Genomic DNA, 21,862 nt, shown 5'->3' with positions numbered 1-21,862 from the left:
TGGCCCACCACAAGGTTTGAGGGACAGTGGACCGGCCCCCTGCTGAAAAGGTTTGCTGACCCCTGACCTATTCTATCTATTCTGCTGCTCACCATTTACACAATACTTCATATACATGTTTATTTTCCAGCCAAAGTTAAAAAACCTTAAGTCCCACAGATTTCAATGAGAAAAGGCTAAACAATCTTACCATGTGATGGGGAAAATTGTTTCATCAAGATGACATAATCTGCAATCCTAAACGTATTTGGATTTTTTAAAATTCTGTAGTACCTGAAGTCCTCACTAAGATGACCTACGTGGCTAAAATCAACCTTCACCGAAGTAAACACTAATAATCTTTTACTCAACCAAAACTCCTGTAATTACTTTCCCATGGGATTTTCAAGTCATTTATAGTTTATTACATTTTAAGGATATGGAGTCCCTGCTGTGTTAAAAATGCCAAATAAAATTATCCCTCATTCACTGCTTTATGCTATAACTTCTTTTCTTCTCATCCAATTAGTGTTACCCTGTTCTTTATGTATCATAAAAAAATTTAACTACACGTATGTAAAACATAAAAGAAATGCTAGAGGTCTATTGTGCATAGTAACACCACCAACACCATACTCATGGCAGAGGAAGAACTTCCATCCCAAAGACACTGTTTTTAATGGAACACAAAACTTCAGACTGAAGTGCCTACCCTTCTACAGTCTACAAAAAAAGCAGAAAATGCATTGCCTACATTAAAGGATTCAAGCATGACAACTTGCAATCTTTTCTGATAAAGAACACTATACAAATACTTTATGAAGCTTTAAATACCTTTATTTTTATAGTCTAATTAACCTTCAATTGCAGCATACGTAGCTAGCAAAAAAAAAAGGAATTTGAACCATTGCTAATGAAGACATAACAACTTTTTCTCACACTTAACATTTTTATCCATCCCTCCATCTTTCTCATATATTATCTCAGCAACTTTTATAACAATGCTATAAGGTAGGGTCAACGTAATATTTTTGCAGGTGGAGAATGAAGCTGAGAGAGTTTTCCCCCAGGCACCTAAATAAACTTATGATGGAAACAAGACTTCTAACGACAACTTCCAGCTTACAGCCAATGCACCACCCCTGTTGTCAAGTTATTAGTTTATAAAAGGAACACAGCATATTGTGCATGTGCTTAGGATGCACTGTGTCCAGGGACGCTTGATGATAGCAACAGCCAATGTGGTGCCTTCCAGATGTCACTGGACTACAGGAGGAGTGGGGGATTGGATACAGGCAGTAGGCTTGATTCTTAACCTCCCCCCCCCAGCATCTGCTGTGCCAATTATGGCAGGTGGATAGGACCAGGGGTTGGAGGTTGCCCACCGATGAACTACAGTTCCCATTACCCCTGACTGCTGGCCACAATGCCTGTGACTGCTACTTGATTTTATTTTTAAAAAGTGCCACCAAGTTACATTTTGGGTATCACTTAGTAACACGTCAGCAATGGAAATCCAGCAAAATAATTTGCATGACAAGTACTTACCGCATTGGAATCAACATCGCTGTGTATAGCAACCGTTTTAATACCCATCTTCTTGCATGTTTTAATGACCTAGACATGGGAGGAGGAAAGAGAGACAAAGCTGTTTTAAAACTAAACAGATAACCAAAGTCATAAAATAGAATAATTGCAATTTTGGATGTTATACTTACTCTACAGGCAATTTCTCCTCTGTTGGCAATAAGAAGCTTCTCAAATGTCTGAAGGAGGGAGAAAAGATACAGCTAAGTCCTATGATTATATCAGCATAATATTCTGTAAATTTAGCTTCACTTGAGGAAATGAAGTGCTTAACAATGGAGTTGCTAATCAAATTTAAATGGCTTTTATTTGATTGCCTAGGTATGTGTAACAGGACTAATCTCTTAGCTGTTACTTAGGAGTAGGTCATGTGCTCATGTGTCCCCTCCCAGCAGCCTCTCCTAACTTAACCTTGGTTAAGAAATACATTGGCACCAACATTTATCTTATTTATCTTAAAACCCCAATTAGCAATGTCCAATGGTTAATGTTGTTGCTTGCAGATGCATCATTTAGCAACAATCGAAGTTACAATCCTATACACATTTACCTGGAGTAAGGCTTGTTGCATTCAAGGGGGTTTACCTCTGAGTAGACATGTCTAGGATTGCACTGTAAAACTGTCATAGGGAATTCACCGCTGGTAGGAAGAGCGTGCACATGATCCCATTATCTTCTTTTGAACTCTTAAATACTATCAAGGTTTCAGCCCCATTATGCATGCACTAGTTCCCAGCTAGCAGTAAAACAGTGGCACAACAGTCCAGCCAGTTTTGCTACATTTTTCTTTGTTGAAAGTTATATTGGTGCACTTTGCTGCCTCTGTCTTTGTGTATACACAATCAAGCTGTAAAAGAAGAAGGCTGAAGTTACACTACTTAACACAAGCAACAGAAGCACCTGACTTCTGAACTGTGTTCACTTTTAAGCTTTTTCTTTTCCTGCAGAAATATGTTATGGATTTCTCAAGATGTTCACTCCAAGTAATTCAGTATATGCAATACAACTAAAAATAAATTGATATAAATTGATATATTAGAATTAAGCTGTGTGTAAAACTGGCAACCTTTTGGAGGACACGATGGGCCCTGTCAGGCCTCCTCCTGCCATGTGGCGAACTACAATGAAGGCAAGCACAGATTCACAAATCAAATCCGAACTCTTATTTATGATCCTAACTCATTGCCACCGAACAAATTTTGGCTAGATAGAACCTGGTGAGTTTCAGGCACACATTCAAAATAAGCCACTGTGCTGATACTGTTCAGTGGATGGCATCAGTTCACAGTCTGCAGCCATAAAAAGCTTTTGAATTTTAGGCTCTTTAAATAGGTGGAGATACTGACTCAGTAAAATACTAGATAATCCCACTATAAACTATCGTTTTTGGGGGGTGGGAGAGGGGAGAGGACAGCTTGCCAGTAGCAAACACAAAAGACAGCTTGGTCCCAAGATGACAGTGGAGAAAAAGCACACTGGTGATACTCAGGACTTTCAATACTTACCTTTTCATTTGGATCATACGCTGTTGAGTGCAACCCACGAGAAGTGATAAGGTACCATCTCCATTTTGAAAGTTGTGCAATACACTATAAAATAAGAAAGATGACAAGTACAGGTGATTAAGACATTTAAAGCAAATACCAGCATAATACAACAATGAAATAAAACAACAACATGGCATCCATTTGGGTTTTCAGCAATTCCCACTGCAGTTTCCCATACCAAATCCCATGCCATTCCAGAGGTTTCTCAAGCCATCAGTAGTAATTTTCCAGGGGGATGCAGGGGCTGCAGGAGTAGGATAGCTCCCTTCCATTCAAGTCCACATCTAAGCCATAGGGGCCACTGACATGTAAGGAGGAGGAGGGGTCTTTATCATCAGGGCCCAGGAGCTCTACAGTATACACACTGCCCAGGGAGGTCACTTCAGTGCCACAAACAGACAGACAGTTGTGGTTCCAATAAGGCTTTCTAAACAGTTTTAGCAATAAAGCAAGCATCTTTATTATGGTGTTCCTTGTCAAGTACAGTGGTACCTCGGTTTACGAACTTAATCCGTTCCGGAAGTCCGTTCTTAAACCAAAACTGTTCTTAAACCGAGGCACGCTTTCCCTAACGAGGCCTCCCGCCACCGGTGCCCTTCCACCGTTCAGATTCCATTCTTAGACTGAGGTAAAGTTCTCAAACCAAGACACTATTTCCGGTTTTGCGGAGTTTGTAAACCAAGTAGTTCATAAACTGGACTGTTCTTAAACCGAGGTACCACTGTACTCTTTAACATAAGTTCTGTGCTGCATTTATCAATTCAAGGTTCTAAATTTATTGCTGTGCGAGCATTCAGGGAAACCATCCCTCTAGATCAGGGGTAGCCAATGTGATGCCTTTCAGATGTTGTGGACGACATCTGTAATTCCTGACCAGTGACATGCTGGCTGGGGCTGATGGCAGCCCTAGTCCACAACACCTGGAGGGCAACACATCTAGTGATATAACTACCGAATATCACTTCTAACAGTTCTGCCACTTTAAGACCAAGAAACAAGACAAATTAAAGACCGGCATTCTTGTCACTTAGCCACGAAGAACAATGGGTAAAGATAAAATGACACACACAGAGAGAACCCTATTAGGCATTCCCCTTGCACTCTTTCCGAACTCCAATGTTTCACCTACTCTAAAATTCTTCAGAGAAAATATAAAACCATTTCTCACCAGGCCTGTGAGGAAGCTTGCATACCCTTCCCAGAGAAAAGGTTACAATGAATTTACCACATGATTAAATAATAAGACCAAAGGATGGTTTACACAAACAGGTAAAAAAAGCGTTATCCTTTGAAAGACACAGGAGAGCAGAAAGAATGAAAGGAAATAAGCTTCCTTGATGGCAGAAGTTAAAGCACAAGCCACTGCAGGGAAGTCTTTCTTCCACTAGATATGAGGGCTAGCAGCACAAGTCAGTGCTCAGACACAGAGGCTGTATAAATTCCTATTTTAATTTGGTTAAAGAAAAAGGCAGACAAAAAGTTTATTATTCAGGTTGGAAACTACTATGATAAACCACCAATTATTATCACCATTCCAATACCATCTCTAAAGATTAGCCAGTTTTTTCCATTTATATCATCTTAATCTGATCATATTTTTATTGTGATTAACAATGCCTTCTATATTTGGGTTTATACCAGTTCTCTAATTTGTTAAGATTATTTTATACATTCATATAACAGAGTATCAGGGACGCAGGGATTCGAACTGCCGACCTTCTGATCAGCAAGCCCTAGGCTCTGTGGTTTAACCCACAGCGCCACCCATGTCCCTATCAATTAAGTTTAACATGTTTAACATGAAACTTCCTTTTTCCCAGGAAACTCTGATCCAGATCTGACTCCATTCTTGCATTCAGACTGAACGGAACTGGAGAAGAGGAAATTAAATAGCAGAGCCAAAGTGGTACACACATTGTCTCAAACCGAGCCAGCTGCTGTAGAGAAATTTTTCAAAGTGTATGTCATAGCAGCCTCAGTGTTGGACAAATATTTCTGCTCCTGTAACATTTGCAGTCCTGGGGAATCATAACGAATGGATATTGGCAACCAAATGCAGAGATTTATGAAGATAATATTGGTATAACAATGACCTTCTGGCCTTACAACCAGGAAGGGAAAAGTACCAAATCTACAGTTAAGTTTACATTGATATCAGAAGTCACATGTTTCATTTTTAAGTAGTTTCACTTTGCTTGCTTTTTTTCCCTCCAGGAAAAATATATATATAATTGACTCCAGAGATGTTTTTTACCCATGGCAACTTCCCTTTCTAAATACAAAAATATATATATTCAAGAATCAGAAGAGAAGTGCAACCTCAATACATGTGGGACTTTATGCAAGCTGCTTGGCTTATAATAGGTGTGTCTAACCTGTGGCTCTCCAGATGTTGTACTTCAACTCCCATTATCCCCAGCCAGGACTGCCAACGGTCAAGGATGAAGAGACTTGCAGTACAAAAACATTTAGGCAGCTACAGATTAGCAATCCCTAGTTTATAAAATCTAAAAATATTTCATTCTCAAATTACGGCAGTTGTTTATATTAGCAGGCATCTGTGCAGAATCTGGGTCAAATTAAAAGCTTAATATTTGGTAATTTGAACAGCTTTTTCTTCCAGAAAGTACGGATGTCTGTGCAAGAATCTTGTTAACATTCTAATAACCTTGCAAAGACTTCTCTGGATTGTAATATAAACAGCTCAAATTTCCAAAGCAATTCTCAAAATCATCTCAGCCAGTTTCCTATGTTGGTTCTCATTTCTTCCCCTTGATTTTTTTATTTATATATTATTAAAATAATTTATATACCAGGTCTAATTTCAAGAAGAAATACCAAGGCAGTATCTATTCTATCAATGTAAGAAACAAAGGAATAATGATAGATATGTACATTAATTTTCACTACAGTCTTCAAGTTTCCAAAAAATACAAGTACACATATGAACCATTCATTTCCAGCAACACAGAAAGCAGCCTCACAGCATGTTATCAGAAATCTCCTGGCACGTATGACTGCATTCTCATGGGGATAATGCATTTTTAAGCTTGATATGTTCAAGACACAAGCAAACCTACCATCAGTCAAGTTGTAATTGTTACCTAAATGGATAATACAGATAAGCCCAACAGTTGATGAGCCATCTCAATAAATGTTCTCTCATTTCTTACAACAGCCTTGCCTGTCTGTATCTTATAACAAATATCCATATTACATGCTTTACCACTTCTTCTTGTGAATATGACATCCCATGCCAGCCTTGTTTCGATTTAGTTTTTATATGTGTCGGGAATTCCAGTTTGTTATTTGGTTTATATAGGGGGAATTAAACAAAAATAATTTTTAAAAATCTTCTAAAGCAGTGATGCTTGCATCAAAATGTTGCAATGTGGAGTGTTCCTATTCACTGTTCTAGTCAGTCAGCCTTGCCTTCCTCCATGAATTTCAGTGTTAGAAACTCATATATTTCAGCTAATCGCCAAATAGCACCTTAAACCTAGGTTGTGATCGCCTCAACAGAATGTCTGGTCATGTTTTTTTCCAGTGGATTATTACGACTACTACTACTACTACTACTATTGATATTGCTATGATTAATTTCTTTTCTATACCACTTTATATTTTAATGGAAAAAATCTCAAAGCAGTTTACAACACATTAAAACATCCAATGAAACAGCGAATGTGACACTGAATGTAAGGTGGATAAGGGTCTGGAATATCTGGATCAAAGCTTTCCATACTTCTCATGTTGGTGACACACTTTTTAGACCGGGAAGCACGGGGAGCATTTGTGTGACATACCTACACACTGCAGCCAACACACTAATGTGTCGCGAAACACAGTTTGGAAAGCTCTGGTCTGGACCCTTGAAATGTGAGCAATTTTGCATCCTACTTCCCAGTGCTGAAAACTAGGAAAGAAAAACTATCTGCCACTTGGCTCATGGAACTTTGATTATGGGCGCAAAAACAGAAGGTTGGGTCACCACTTTGTCCTTTTTACAAAGGTGACCCATGCTGTGGTAGGGGAAGCGGCAGTTCGCTCCACAGCAGCGATCCTACTTTGGAGTTGGGCGGGGAGTCATTTCTCCTCCTGCGCCCTTAGCTCCAGCCTGATGGACTTGCACTGCAGTGAAGGAAGTATTTCTCCTCCCATGCCCTCAACGCCAGTGGCAGAAATTTTATTCTTGAGTCTCAGTCACCATAAATGGTGACAAGACTTCTCAATTCCCAGTTGCAAAATGTGCCTGGCACCTGGCTAATTTCTAATGCTGCTGGAGTTGGTTCATTGGCCTCATTCCACTGAGACTGAGACTCAAGCATTCAACCTGAACTCCCTGCCCTTGGTAGAAAAGAAGAAAAATTGGCCACCGCAGCCAAGCCCTACCTAGGCCCAAAGTCTTATCAAAGCTGGTTAGTGTTAGCGCTGACCCCAGGAGAGATGCACCACCCTGAAAAGTAATCCTCTCACGAATTTTGCTGCCACAGCAGCAGAAAACTTTGCTGCACACCAGTTAGATGGTGGAGATTGCAGGCACCAAGGCAGTGACAGGACATCTGCATCTGGTTGCAAGTGGACCATTTGCAGTCACAAAACTGCAATTTCAAACTGTCCATTATACTCCATTCCTCCTCTCCCCCGGTTTTGCATTCTACCACCCTCACACTGCAACAGTCAACCATCATTACATACCTGCTAAGCATACTCTGTATTCACTGGGCTCTTAGAAAGGGGGGCAAATTGAGGAGGGGTTCCCCAAGATTGTTTTGTATTTCTGCAGAATATCTGTACTTCTGCCAACATGCCAAAACCTCTCTACTGTGAATGGATGGTGCCATATTAGCTAGCTAAGTGTGGCTCACTCACCCAAACATCAAAAGTGGAGGAGATTATACTTATTTCTTGCCCAGGAATCCAATCTGCATCACACATTATAATATTGACAAACAGCTGTATTTTTCCAAACTTAACATGTCTATTAATTCATCAACTGCAGAAAACACAATTTGCAACCAGCACCAAATTTAATGTGGTGTGGGTGGTTCCCCTGCACAGGGAAGTGATAATAATAATAGTAGTAGTAGTATAAAAGGGGGACCCAGGTGGCGCTGTGGTTAAACCACTGAGCCTAGGGCTTGCTGATCAGAAGGTCGGCGGTTCAAATCCCTGTGACGGGGTGAGCTCCCGTTGCTTGGTCCCAGCTCCTGCCAACCTAGCAGTTCGAAAGCACGTCAAAATGCAAGTAGATAAATAGGAACCGCTACAGCGGGAAGGTAAACGGCGTTTCCGTGTGCTGCTCTGGTTTGCCAGAAGCGGCTTTGTCATGCTGGCCACATGACCTGGAAGCTATACGCCGGCTCCCTCGGCCAATAATGCGAGATGAGCGCGCAACCCCAGAGTCGGTCACGACTGGACCTAATGGTCAGGGGTCCCTTTACCTTTAGTAGTATAAAACCTATATTTATATGGGTAGCTACTCAAAGTTAGGCCCTGGTCAGATGGGCAATTGAGTTGTTGCAACTATGACAGAGTGTACTTGAGGCATGTGCATAACAGAAGGTGAAGTGGGTATTGAAGGAGCACCAAATTTTGTCCTTACTCAGGGAGCCATATTACCCAAGTCCGCCCCTATTGCTTTTCACAAATAAAAGTGGCTACCTACCAGGGAGACTTGGTACATGACTTGTTCCTTAACTAGATGATCAGAGCATACTGAACCTGTTTTCTTGTCAATCCACAGTCACATGTAATGGCACCATTACGCTACACAATGTAGTTAGGATTTGGGGACAGTAACTGTCATTTTGCCATAAATACTGCACAGTAATATTCTTCCTTATAAAGATTAGACCAGCTTATAGAGGCTCTCGATAGTCTCCCAATCACATCTTCAACAATACTAAATCACTGTGTGCTCCCAGGCCACTCAGTGGGCTAGTGAAAGGAACATAATACTGCCTCTCAGCAGCTCCTAACTTGGCAAGTACAGTACATGAGACCAACATGAGTGAGCATTATCAGAACTCATTAAGGGAGTGTCCAAAGTAGGAGCAGGTCAGCAATCAGACCGAGAAAGGAGAACTGAGAATCTCCCAAGATGCTGCAGTGGAAAATACACAGGCAAAGGTATGTTCCCCACACAGCAAAAATAACTGCAACAGTGGAACCCATTAGACCAGGGTTTACCAAACCTGGGATTTTTTTAGACTACAATTCCCATCATCCTTGACCACTGGTTCTGCTAGCTAGGAATAATGGGAGTTGTAGTCCAAAAACAGCTGGAGACCCAAGTTTGGTACACCCTGCATTAGACCCTGAAAAAGGTGCAAGGTAGGGGACTCAATATGGGCTTATATCCCCATGATTGTTTTGGACTAAAACAAAATTCAGTCACAGATCTTGCAGCTTCTTGTCCAGCTTGGTCCCTACAGGTATGGTGTGGCAGCACCAACTGTAAGAACAGGACTGGCCTAAGCAGGCCTATCACACCCCTGTAGTTTTATACATTAGCTTTTCATAGTTACTAACCTAAACTTGCTTGCAACTACCAAACTGCTACAGGTTAAATGGGTGGTTAATGCTCACTATGTTTTATATTGTACAGTCAATGTTGTAATGGCCTGATAAGTCTCTAACTGAACTTCCACTACAAAGCATTTACAGCTAGTTATGTTAGGTGACGGTGGTAGTTTAATTCAGATTTATGCAAAGCAGGTAATTTGAGATTTATGGGGATAAATGTACCCTTTCAACCGTTTCACTGTGAACTTTAATTTTTAACTCTAACAGAAATTAAACATTTACCTATCTAACCTGTAATTAAAGGTTTAATTTTAACAGAAGACAGACTTCCAAAACACTTCATAAGCATGTTAGCTATTGTGGCAGAACTTCCTGAGACTATTTAAGGTGAACAAGTTAACTTAGACTCAATTACAAGGGATGTCACACCCGTGTTTGGAGGGGAGAGTCAGATAGTCATTGTTTTTTAACTCTCCTTAGCTACTTGGATATTTTTAAAATCTAATTACCATGCCAAGTAATGAAGTACTCAGTCAACAAAAACATATATATCTCAGCCATACTGAAATGGCAATGGTGGCAAACTAGTTGCAGTATTGTCCACACATCCATGTGACATCATCACATCACTGCATAAGCTTACTAGCAAAAGAAGTACAGTATCTGAAGAAGTGTGCATGCACACGAAAGCTCATACCTATGACAAACTTGGTCTCTAAGGTGCTACTGGAAGGAATTTTTTTATTTTTTGCTTTGACTACGTCAGACCACCTGTAACTAGCAAAAGAATGGCCATCTCATTCTCTTCCTCCAGATCCTGCATCATAGATTGAGGGCTGTTCTTACTCTTTAAAGAGCAGCTGATAACTGTATATACCATACATATTATACATGAATATCGACAAATTATTGTTAAGAGAAATTCTGTGCATACAAGTATAAAGATGTTAATTTTTCAATAACTGGCCCTCAGTATTATTCCTGCACCTGCTTTATAATTCTCATTAAAATGTATTTGGATAGTACTGTCAGAATGGGACATACAAACACTGTTAGAAAGCATGAAAACTCAAAGTATGATGTAACACCTGAACTGAAGAAGTGCCATGCCAGAGCAAACTTTCAGTGTATGGATGAACAATATGGGGTTTTGTGCTCTCTCTATAAAAAGCAATTACAGGGATACTAAATTATGAATATCCTGTCTTTTTTTTTTAAGTCCACCTTCCGTAGGACTCTGGATCCTTCACTCTTGAATTTTCTCTGAGCAAAGAAAATAAAGTCATTTAGGGCAAGCATGATGATATTTCAGTATCACTTTCCACCTATGTCAGTCAAAAATTCATTAGGATAGGGCTTCAATAAAACACAGGTATTTGTTGATTATATGGACTTCAGAGTAGCCAAAGGTGAAAGTGATTATGACAAATTCAAAACCCAGGTCACAGATTGCAGTGTCTGCCTACCTGATCACAATATGTGCTCTTCACTACCTCTGCACAACACAGTTAGCCAGAGCAAAAGAGAGAGAAAATAGCATATTAGCCTTCAAAGGTGTGATGTCTAACACTGGAACCTACAAGAACTTTTGGAACCATATTACAGGTATAGCATTCCTCAGCCTAAGCATTAGTTCATATGCTCTTAAACAGACACTTGCAGTCAAGCCATAAAGTAAGGCAAACATCCTCTGGGAGGAAGGTGACACCACTCACAAGAATTGGAAATCATTACCAAGCTTAAAACCATGGAAGCACCTGGGATGAATAGAGACATCGGATTCTTATCTCATTATGCATGATCAAGCTTTCTTTAGCACCTCAGCCCAGGACTAATTGCAGCCATCAGCAGCCATTAACAGCCATCTACAGGTTTACCACTCCCATCAGCCCATCTCCCATTCCCACCCACCCCCACCACCCTCTGTATATATATAGGGTCTGACACTTCTGTTTCTAGTGTATCTGAAGAAGTGTGCATGCACATGAAAGCTCATACCAAAATATAAACTTAGTTGGTCTTTAAGGTGCTACTGAAGGAACCATTCACAAGGACGCCTATGCTACTCTACGCGCTACCTCTTGCACAGGATTTTCTCCGCGTTTGACACGCATCACCACACAGGAGCATCACAAAGGACCCCTCTTTCACCGCGCTGTTAGAGAAGGCGCTTCCCAAACGCGGGTAGGTGGAGAGGAGACGACGTCCACCGCCTTCGCTTGCAAACCCTTTACCCGCAGACACCTGAGACCCCGCCGCGCATTTCAAGCCAATAGGTACGCAGCTGCAACATGACAAGACAGGCGTGACACGGGCACTTGCGCGGCGCCCGCAACCTCCATGCTGACGAGAGAGACACGCTTGCAAACCCGAAGGGAGAGCTGCGCCCAGGCGCCTCCCGTTGCACTTAACCATCTGCCGCCCTCCGCGTGCGCGCAAACGTTCCCGACCCAGTTCGTGGGCGCTTCAGCCAGCACATGCCAGGACGCCGGGGCAGGGGGAGCCCTCCTCAGTCAGGGACGCCAGGGCCGGTTCGAGGGGACGAACGCCTCGCCCCCTCAGGTTGACTTGCAGCTGCGGGACTCGCCCGTCCCTCCCACTACCCGCTTGAGGGGGGTGCAGCTCGGGCGCCTCACCGTTCGCGCCCTGAACAGCCGCTCCAGAGCTCCGCGCCGCTGCTGCTGTTGCCGCTGCTGCCAAGCGCCCACCCGGCGTAGAGAGGCCGCCGCCGCCATCATCGTTGGCTCAGCCTCCGGAGCTCTACCTCAAGCGGCCTATGGGCCGCCCTTTCACCTCGCCGCATCTCTACCAATCAGGAGCCGCTCCGGCGAGCGAAAAGACACACGCCTCCTCCCGTCCAGCCTCGGCTCGCGCGCCTCTCCTCTGATGAGGCGGGGCGACCGCTTCCCAGCGGAGAGGAAGGGGAGGGGTGCGCGGCGGTGGGCGGGGCCCGAGCCGCAGACAGAACGGGCTGGAGGGGCTCGTGGGCGATTTGTGAATAAGCACGGTAGCTAGAGAGGAGAACTCTTATGGACGCAGCACCAGCACCTGTATACTTGGGCGGGGGAGCGTGGTCAGGACCGCGCAATCTCCTTTCTCGCGCTTCGCCAACGCGCCGGCGAGCTTTCTACCTTGCACTTCCACCACTTCAAGCCATGGACGTAGCTAGGATTTTTGTTAGGGGGAGGAAGCAAAACCTCAGTTAGCTATGTATATTATTATTATTATTATTATTATTATTAATTTAGGGGGGCAGCTGCCCCCCTGGCTACACCCATGGGGGCGCAGTTGCCTCCCCCTAAATCAAGTAAATAAATAAAAATACTTAACTAAAAGCGGGAATTGTTTTGACAGATATTTCTGAGTACCTGGGGTCAAACGAAAGTTAATTTAAAGCAGCTGTTGTTGACACATTTCATTCCGAATCTGCTAGCAGAGCCAGACAAAGGATGATGGCAGGTGGGTGTCCGTCCTGCCTGCCCCTCCCCCCCCCCAAACATAAATCTTGGCTATGTCCATGACTCCAGTCCTTATTTGCCATCCCGGCTATATCATAGTCAACTATCACAGAGTCTTATGTTGGAATTGCGGAGAAACTTGTCTGCAGTTCTCAACCAGAGTAGCTCACTTCTTGTTTTTTAATGGTATCATGGCATCAGGAGTGCTATCCCATAATTCCTATAATGCAGAGAGGTTCAAATAGCAGGAAGCATTGCAGGAGTTTGGACTAGATGACCTTATGATTCTAACGACCCTAGGCCCAATACATTTAGGTTGAATATCTGAAGTCTAGATTACCCACACCTGCTCCAGAGTGTTTCCACAGATGACCTACTAAAGCTTATTAAAAAGTAAGTACATTACAAGTATGCCCTTGTGGGTAGCTTACAGCCATAGATGTTGTTCCCTGCATCCTCCAAACATCTAACAGTGAAAGAGAACACCTCTTGTCCAGTATGATTCCAGTTCAGATAAGGTTTTTCCTTCCCAGCCAACATGCATTGGCAGCCAATATTGCTCTGAAATCCCCCAGAAGTTAAAGATTAACCTTGCAGGACAATCATTTCACTTGCAATGTGAACAGAGGGGAAAAGTCATAGGGCAGTTCTCAGCCAGAATACTAAAGGGTGGCAGTTTAGGTTTTCCTTATCAGCTTTCTGTTAGCTTCAAAAGTTCACTGGAACAGTGACTATACAGTCAGTGACAGTATCCAGCATTCATACACGGAAGACAGACAAGAGAAGGCCTATATGTTCCTCTCCCCACCCTTCTTTTCCACCATACAACAGAACATCTAGACTGGACTACCTAGTCCTTGTCAATACTGCTGGCTGGTCTCACAAGGCACTTAGCCTATACAGTATAGGTAATGGATGGTATTCAACTATACTGTATTTTATTAATTGTAGACCCATTGAAATTAATGGACCTAACTTAGTCATGTTCATTCATTTTAGTGTGTCTACTCGTAAGTAAAACCTAGTTGACCACCACCCAATGCGTATAATAGAAGTGCTCAGCAGAGGATGGCCCTCTGGTCCTGGCATTTGTGACCCCAATCCATAAATAGAGAAGCATATTATTATCTGAATCAGTTGCTGGTTGATCAAACCAGCTGTTACATAACCTAGAGGCAGCCAGTTCATGGGTACCCTAACCCTGCCAATATATTATTTAGGTTTCTAGCAACACATATCTCCATGGCCGGCTCTAAGGCAAGCCCAGGTGGTGCAGGGTGCCGGGCCACCAGGGGTGCGCTGCGTGGCTGCGCCCACTGCGGCAGCACTACGCCCGCCCACCGCAATGAGAAGCGGGGTGGGGCGGGGGGCGCCGAAGCGATCATCGCACCACGGCGCCCGGGCACCCGACATGCTTAAGACGGCCCTGCATATCTCATTCATCCTCAGAGCAACCCTGCATGGTAGGTGTCTTAAGAACTAAACTTGCATGCAAGACTATGGCTCAGTTACAACTCTGACATTACAAATAAATTCTACTGGAGAGTGTTCACTCTGACCAACATATCTGGCTGATTTAATAGTGACATAACTTGTTGATAGATACCTCACCAATCCTTATTTTACAGATACTTTATTTTCTTCCTGTATTTTCCAGCTTTGCTTCCTCTTTCTTAGCTTCCATTATTTCAGTGATGGCACCAGAAAAAAAATATTTGGGGGGAAACAAAGGGCAAAATGCATATCAGTAGGGTGGGGTGGGGGAAGAAGACCAAACCATCTTTAGTCTCAAAGAAAAACTTGTGTGGAAAATAATGTCGAACTGTTTATGCATCCTTAAAATTACAAAACCTGCAATGCAAAATGAAATTATTTGATTGTGATTCACACACCTTTTGGCCTCTTTATCTGGCAATGCATTCAGTGGCTACCCTATTAAAAACCAATGATAATGATAATAAAAAACCACAAGGAAAAGCTAGAGCTTCTATTAGAGAACTTGTGGATAAAAAAAACTCAGAATATTTCACATGGTTGCTATTGATGGAATTTCACCACCTGCCAGACCAGTTTTTTTAACCGTCATGCCTTCATCTGAATATCTGTGTACTAAATGGGAAAGCAGTGGGTCAACTACTAAGGAGAAATAACAAAGAAAATAATTTATGTCTGCACAAGCTCTGATCTTTAATTTACAGTGAAAGCAAAGTGCTTTTTCCATAGTAAATAGGTTTCAGACTCGCTCACTCCTTAAAGGTTAATGCCTGCCATGCAAACAGCATTCAAGCGGTAAGCCACTTTCTCAGCACGTGGTATCCTGAGCTGATGTTGTGTCAATATTTTTAAAAGGGCAAACAGACTGTCCTTGTTTAACTATAGGCCAGCTCGCCTGCTATCAGGGAAATCAAGGACAAACCAATAGGAAGGTGGATGAAAGACTCAAGGGGGGGAATCTAAAAGAAGAACGTTCTTGATTTCATTCACCTTTCAGATGTGACTAATGAGGACAATTGGGTCAAAGTGGCATGCTCTGAACTATCCTTCAGCCAACAGAAATTCTATATTAATACCGATTTGTGTCTTCCTATGTTTGTTCTTAGCCAAACAACACCACCCATGCACAAGACAGAAGTACCAGCAGACTTGCGGTAACGTGAAGGTATGTACATGTACAAAAGGGGGTGGGGACTTAGGAAAAGAACCCCCCAAACAGTCTCATAATAGCTTAATGGCACAGAATATTGAGATACTGGAGTAGGGGGAAACCAGGCAACCTGACAGAGGGGAATAGAATAGAGTGGCTGAAATAGATAAATAAAACAAAAATACATCAGTGTTTCTCTAAGTTGTAGACAGCCCTTCATAGTGATTCCAGGGCATTTTCTAATAAATTACAGAATTTACAATCAAATAAAATACACATTTTTAAAAAATCTAACACAGCAGCACAAGAAAATTTAAAAATCAGCACTAATCACTCATTTATCCTGAATGTCAGAGATAATATTTTAAATGTTCTCACTTGGTGGTGGAACTGATCTCATCAGTTTCTACCATCCATACCTCCATGGGAAGGCAGTTAGGGGCCCACAACAATAAAGAAAACTTTTATCTCTGTTGCCTCACTGCACATTAAGCCAAGCCCACCAGGAAAAGGACAAAGAAGGCCCCCCTCTATTGACCACAGTGATTAATGTGGAAGGTGCTTTGACAAGGAACTGGGTCCCAGACTGTAGGCAGCTTTAAAAGTTCATAATAGCACCTTAAACTAGACCCAGTAACATATGGGCAGCCAGCGCAATTTCTGCAAAATCCTATACAATAATGTCCATGTTGTCCCTGCGTCCAGATGTCCCGTGTGTCCCTGGGGTACTGCGCATGTCCCCCAGAGACACAGGGATTGGACGGAGGGACAACCAGGGACACAGGGATTGGACCCGTGCTCTCGGGACACAGGGAACAGCCAACTGCCGCTCCGCCAACCGCCGCTCCGAAGCCCAGTCTCATGCTGGAGGTGCGCGGTGAGGCGGCGGGGGAGAGAAGCGCTCCCCCCCCCGGCAGCCTTGCCGCACACCTCCGGCATGGGACGGCGCTTCCTCGGGGAACCCGAGGAAGCCGAAGCGGCAGCGGGCGCGGAGGGAGGCCCGCTTTGGCTTGGCAGCGGCGGGAAGAAGGGGAGGAATTCCTCCCCTTTTTCCCGCCGCCGCCAAGCCAGTCCCGGAGCCGAATTGCGGCGCGGCGGGGTTTTTCGCCGTTTGCCTCCCCCTCGAGGGAAGGCAAACGGCGAAAAGCCCCCGCTGCGGACTGGCTTGGCGGTGGCGGGAAGACCCGCCACCGCCAAGCCAGTCCCGGAGCCGAATTGCGGCGCGGCGGGGTTTTTCGCCGTTTGCCTCCCCCAGGGGAAGGCAAACGGCGAAAAGCCCCCGCTGCGGACTGGCTTGGCGGTGGCGGAAACATCCCGCCACCGCCAAGCCAGTCCCGGAGCCGAATTGCGGCGCGGCGGGGTTTTTCGCTGTTTGCCTCCCCCAGGGGAAGGCAAACGGCGAAAACCCCCCGCTGCGGACTGGCTTGGCGGTGGCGGGAAGACCCGCCACCGCCAAGCCAGTCCCGGAGCCGATTTGCGGCGCGGCGGGGTTTTTCGCCGTTTGCCTCCCCCAGGGGAAGGCAAACGGCGAAAAACCCCCACTGCGGACTGGCTTGGCGGTGGCGGGAAGACCCGCCACCGCCAAGCCAGTCCCGGAGCCGAATTGCGGCGCGGCGAGGTTTTTCGCCGTTTGCCTCCCCCAGGGGAAGGCAAACGGCGAAAAGCCCCCGCTGCGAACTGGCTTGGTGGTGGCGGGAAGACCCGCCACCGCCAAGCCAGTCCCGGCAGGCCGCTTCCTCTAGCGCCCGTTTTTAAACGGGCTAAAATCCACTAGTATGTTATATATGACTTCATGCACGTGCTCCAAGAATGCTATCTTGCAGCAGCATTCTACACTATTCTATACTATACTCCTTAAGGATGGCCTCTCCCCATATGAACCAACCCAGACCCTGCGAACATCATCTGAGGTGTTTATTCATGTGCCTTCTGCTCAGAAGGTCCAGAGGGCAGCAGTATGATAACAGGCCTTTTCTGCAGTGGCTCCCCACTTGTGGAATGCTCTTCCCAGGAAGCCTTGTCTAACGCCTTTGTTGCATATCTTTAGGCACCATACAAATACTCTTACGCCTTTGGCTAATTAAATAATCTATGGCCTATTAAACTGTGAGTGTGTGGGAGTGTAAGTTTGTTACTATGGTATGGTTGTGTTTTTATTTTGTAAACTGCCCTGTGATCCTTAAACTAAGCAATTGCTAGCCATTCACTTCATTTTGCTGGGGGGGGGGATTATTTGGTCCCAGATAGGATCTGAAGGTAAATGAGATGCAGCACCCATCCAGAAGAAGTGAGGGTACGGCTACAGCCTGGGAAACCTATATGTACTACCTAAAGTTCCACACTGAGTGGAGTGTAGTGTAGTGGTTAAGAGCGGTAGACTCGTAATCTGGGGAACCGGGTTCGCGTCTCCACTCCTCCACATGCAACTGCTGGGTGACCTTGGGCTACTCACACTTCTTTGAAGTATCTCAGTCCCACTCAACTCACAGAGTGTTTGTTGTGGGGGAGGAAGGGAAAGGAGAATGTTAGCCACTTTGAGACTCCTTCGGGTAGTGATAAAGCAGGATATCAAATCCAAACTCCTCCTCCTCCCCCCTTCTTCTTCTTCTTCTTCTTTCCTGGAGGAAAGGGGGGATATAAATGTTGTATACTGTATGTTGTTGTTGTTGTTGTTGTTGTTGTTGTTGTTGTATTTATACCCCGCCCATCTGACTGGGTTTCCCCAACAACTCTGGGCGGCTTCCAACAAAATATAAAAGTACAATTTGTCCTAATTTTGCATTCTGCATTCCGCAACTACCTTAAGATCTCTTTGTAATTTGTAGACACACTCAGAATTCCTTTAAATGGAAATTTAGAGAGATAGAAAAAGCTTTGCGCAGTGGAAGTATCATAGCCAATGAGGTTAATCCAAGGCATGATTATTGCTAAAATGAAAATAAAAATACAGTAAATAAAATGGAAATTTAGCGCATTCGAAAATGTTAAATGGTTTTCCTTGGTATATTTGGTTTAAAATAAATACAGATTTATCTCACACACAGAGAGACCAAAATCCCTACTATAAATGAGTTTCAACTGTAGGCAATAATTGCCCACAAAGTCACAAATGCTCTCTCTAAACTGCAGTTCTACTTGGCTTGAGCAGGTGCATTTGAAAAAGGCCATATGGCTAGCCCTGGATGTTAAATAGTTTACAGGGCTCTTGGCATAATGGGAAATATTATCATGTGCTGAGAGTTGTTTAAGGGCCAGGTTATGGCTTGCTGGAAGAAGACTGGGCAGCAAAATGAACATTTCCCCCCTACTATGTGGAACACATCCTGCTTAGAGCTTTGTCATCATTAGTGTGTACCAGGAACAAGCTACCTCTGCTATTCTCCAATACACCTATAAATTCCAGGGTTAGTCTCAAATGGATCTTAAGAGGGGCAAAGGCCACAATATGGTCTATGTTCTAGGTATTTCTGTGAAGTGGACAGCTTAAAGTACTAAGGAGTTCAGAGGGTTGGGGATCATCCATATTCAACACTGAGGTCATAATTATGGTAAAACGTAATAGGAATTTGACTAACATGTGCAATCTACCTTCATCTCTGCCTATGTGTATGCATATTTCATAGAATCATAGAGTTGGAAGAGACCACAAGGGCCATCCAGTCCAACCCCCTGCCAAGCAGGAAACACCATCAAAGCATTCTTGACATATGGCTGTCAAGCCTCTGCTTAAAGACCTCCAAAGAAGGAGACTCCACCACACTTCTTGGCAGCAAATTCCACTGTCGAACAGCTCTTACTGTCAGGAAGTTCTTCCTAATGTTTAGGTGGAATCTTCTTTCTTGCAGTTTGAATACATTGCTCCGTGTCCGCTTCTCTGGAGCAGCAGAAAACAATCTTTCACCCTTCTCTATATGACATCCTTTTATATATTTGAACATGGCTATCATATCACCCCTTAACCTTCTCTTCTCCAGGCTAAACATACCCAGCTCCCTAAGCCGTTCCTCATAAGGCATTGTTTCCAAGCCTTTGACCATTTTGGTTGCCCTCTTCTGGACACGTTCCAGCTTGTACTCCAGGTGAGGTCTGACCAGCTTGTACTCCAGGTGAGGTCTGACCAGAGCAGAGCAGAATACAGTGGTACTATTACTTCCCTTGATCTAGACGCTATACTCCTATTGATGCAGCCCAGAATTGCATGGCTTTTTTAGCTGCTGCATCACACTGTTGACTCATGTCAAGTTTGTGGTCTACCAGGACTCCTAGATCCTTTTCACATGTACTGCTCTCAAGCCAGGTGTCTCCCATCATGTATTTGTGCCTTTCATTCCCCCCCCCCCAAGTGTAGTACTTTACATTTCTCCTTGTTAAAATTCATCTTGTTTGCTTTGGCCCAGTTGTCTAATCTGTTAAGGTCATTCTGAATTGTGATTCTGTCCTCTGGGGTATTAGCCACCTCTTCCAATTTGGTGTCATCTGCTAACTTGATCAGGATGCCCTCAAGCCCATCATCCAAGTCATTGATGAATATGTTGAATAAGACTGGGCCCAAGACAGAACCCTGTGGCACCCCACTAGTCACTTCTCTCCAGGATGAAGAGAAGCCATTGATGAGCCCCCTTTGGGTTCGGTCAGTCAGCCAGTTACAAATCCACTGAATGGTAGCATTGTCTAGCCCGCATTTTGCCAGCTTCTTTACAAGAATATCATGGGGCACCTTGTCAAAGGCCTTGCTGAGATCAAGATAGGCTATATCCACAGCATTCCCTTCATATACCAGGCTTGTAATTCTGTCAAAAAAATGAGATCAGATTAGTCTGACATGACTTATTTTTCAGAAACCCATGCTGACTTTTAATGATCACAGCGTTCCTTTCTAGGTGCTCACAGACTGTTTGCTTAATGATCTGCTCTAGAATCTTTCCTGGTATTGATGTCAGGCTGACTGGGCGGTAATTGTTTAGGTCCTCTGAAATATACTCGGAGTCGAGAGTGAATTTCATGCTCTTTATTCAGCTCATATTCATCAAGGAGAAGAAGAGAAGACGAATGGCTCTTTTCCCAAAACCATCTGCTTATATACATTATTTACACAATGGGCCTTGCGTGATTGGCTACTTCAGGGCTACACCTGTGGGCCAATTATATTGTGGATTGACTTCTGCCTGCAGCCTGATTGGCTGCTCCTACAGGCCAATCAGGTAGCAGATTCACTTCTGCCAGCCGCCTGATTGGTTGCTCCAGCAGGCCAATCAGGTTGCGGATTCACTTCCACCTGGAGTTGGATTGGGTAGCTCCCGCTGATTCTGAATCCTATTGTTCTAGGATTCAGCTCAGTACATAACACCCCTCCCCTCTAAGTTCCAGTCCTGCCCGGGAAGTTGCATTCGTAGTCCCCAAGGTCTGCTGGCCGCCTCCGTGTGCGTTGTGGCCTGGGGTGTTCCTTGGTCAGGGGTTCTGGTTCTGGCTCGTGTTCCGAGGCTGCTGGCTGTGCCGGGGCTGTCTGGTCTGGCGCCACTGAACCACTAGGTTGTGACTCTGGTTCCGGTGTCCTTCCAGCCTCGGGGCGCCCCTCTGTGCCTACTGCTTCTGCTTCCCCTGCCCACCCCTCTCGCTCTACAGGCCTCACTGCCCTGCTGTCCCCTTGGGACCCCTCTGTCCCGCTCTCCTCCCGGGTTCCTCCTGGGAATCGTCGCCGTAGCTGGTCGCAGTGGCGGCGCCAACATTGCCCCCCTTCTGTTAGTACCTCGTACGACACGGGACCGGTCACCTTGGTGACTGTGGCGGGTACCCATGCTGGGCCTGCCCCAAAATTCTTTGCATACACTGGGTCCTGGGCCACAAATGTCCGGGGGTTCCTGCCTTTCCCCACCACTACCTCATCCTGAGCTCTGTCGGGGTGAAGTCGGTCCAGTCTAGTTGCAAGGCGCCGGCCCATGAGTAGTTCAGCTGGGCTCCGGCCCGTCGTTGTGCTTGGGGTGCTGTGCTGTGCTAGAAGAAATGCGGCAAGGCGGTATTCCCAGTCCCCTTGTGTTATGCGGCGGAGGCTGTCCTTGGTGGTCCGCACCATGCGCTCCGCTTGGCCATTGGTGGCAGGGTGGAATGGTGCTGAGCGGATG

General features: G+C 44.6%; 1 protein-coding gene and 1 non-coding gene across 3 annotated transcripts in view; one reads left to right on the top strand and one right to left on the bottom strand.

The window, feature by feature from the left end:
* The window catches only part of PCCA (propionyl-CoA carboxylase subunit alpha), a 233,285-nt gene extending 220,838 nt beyond the window's left edge, over positions 1-12,447 (bottom strand). Inside the window, exons 1-4 of one of the 2 annotated variants that reach the window (XM_035114548.2) lie at positions 12,278-12,447; positions 3,072-3,155; positions 1,698-1,745; positions 1,528-1,596 (exon numbers count right to left, since the gene is read on the bottom strand). In XM_035114548.2, coding sequence (XP_034970439.2) covers positions 1,528-1,596; positions 1,698-1,745; positions 3,072-3,155; positions 12,278-12,379 — 303 coding nt within the window. In that variant the 5' untranslated portion in view covers positions 12,380-12,447. The remainder of the gene's footprint in view (positions 1-1,527; positions 1,597-1,697; positions 1,746-3,071; positions 3,156-12,277) is intronic. The other variant, XM_035114547.2, reaches the window with a different exon arrangement.
* Positions 12,448-18,613: 6,166 nt separating this feature from the next.
* Positions 18,614-18,727, top strand: LOC118085805 (U4 spliceosomal RNA). Its single transcript, XR_004692682.2, has one exon. It is a non-coding gene; the product is annotated as a U4 spliceosomal RNA (small nuclear RNA).
* Positions 18,728-21,862: the final 3,135 nt, after the last annotated feature.

This window comes from Zootoca vivipara, chromosome 4 (assembly GCF_963506605.1).
Source record: "Zootoca vivipara chromosome 4, rZooViv1.1, whole genome shotgun sequence".
NCBI lineage: Eukaryota > Metazoa > Chordata > Lepidosauria > Squamata > Lacertidae > Zootoca > Zootoca vivipara.
The sequence above is the reverse complement of the archived record's forward strand: the minus strand, read 5'-3'. Positions and strand labels throughout refer to the sequence as shown.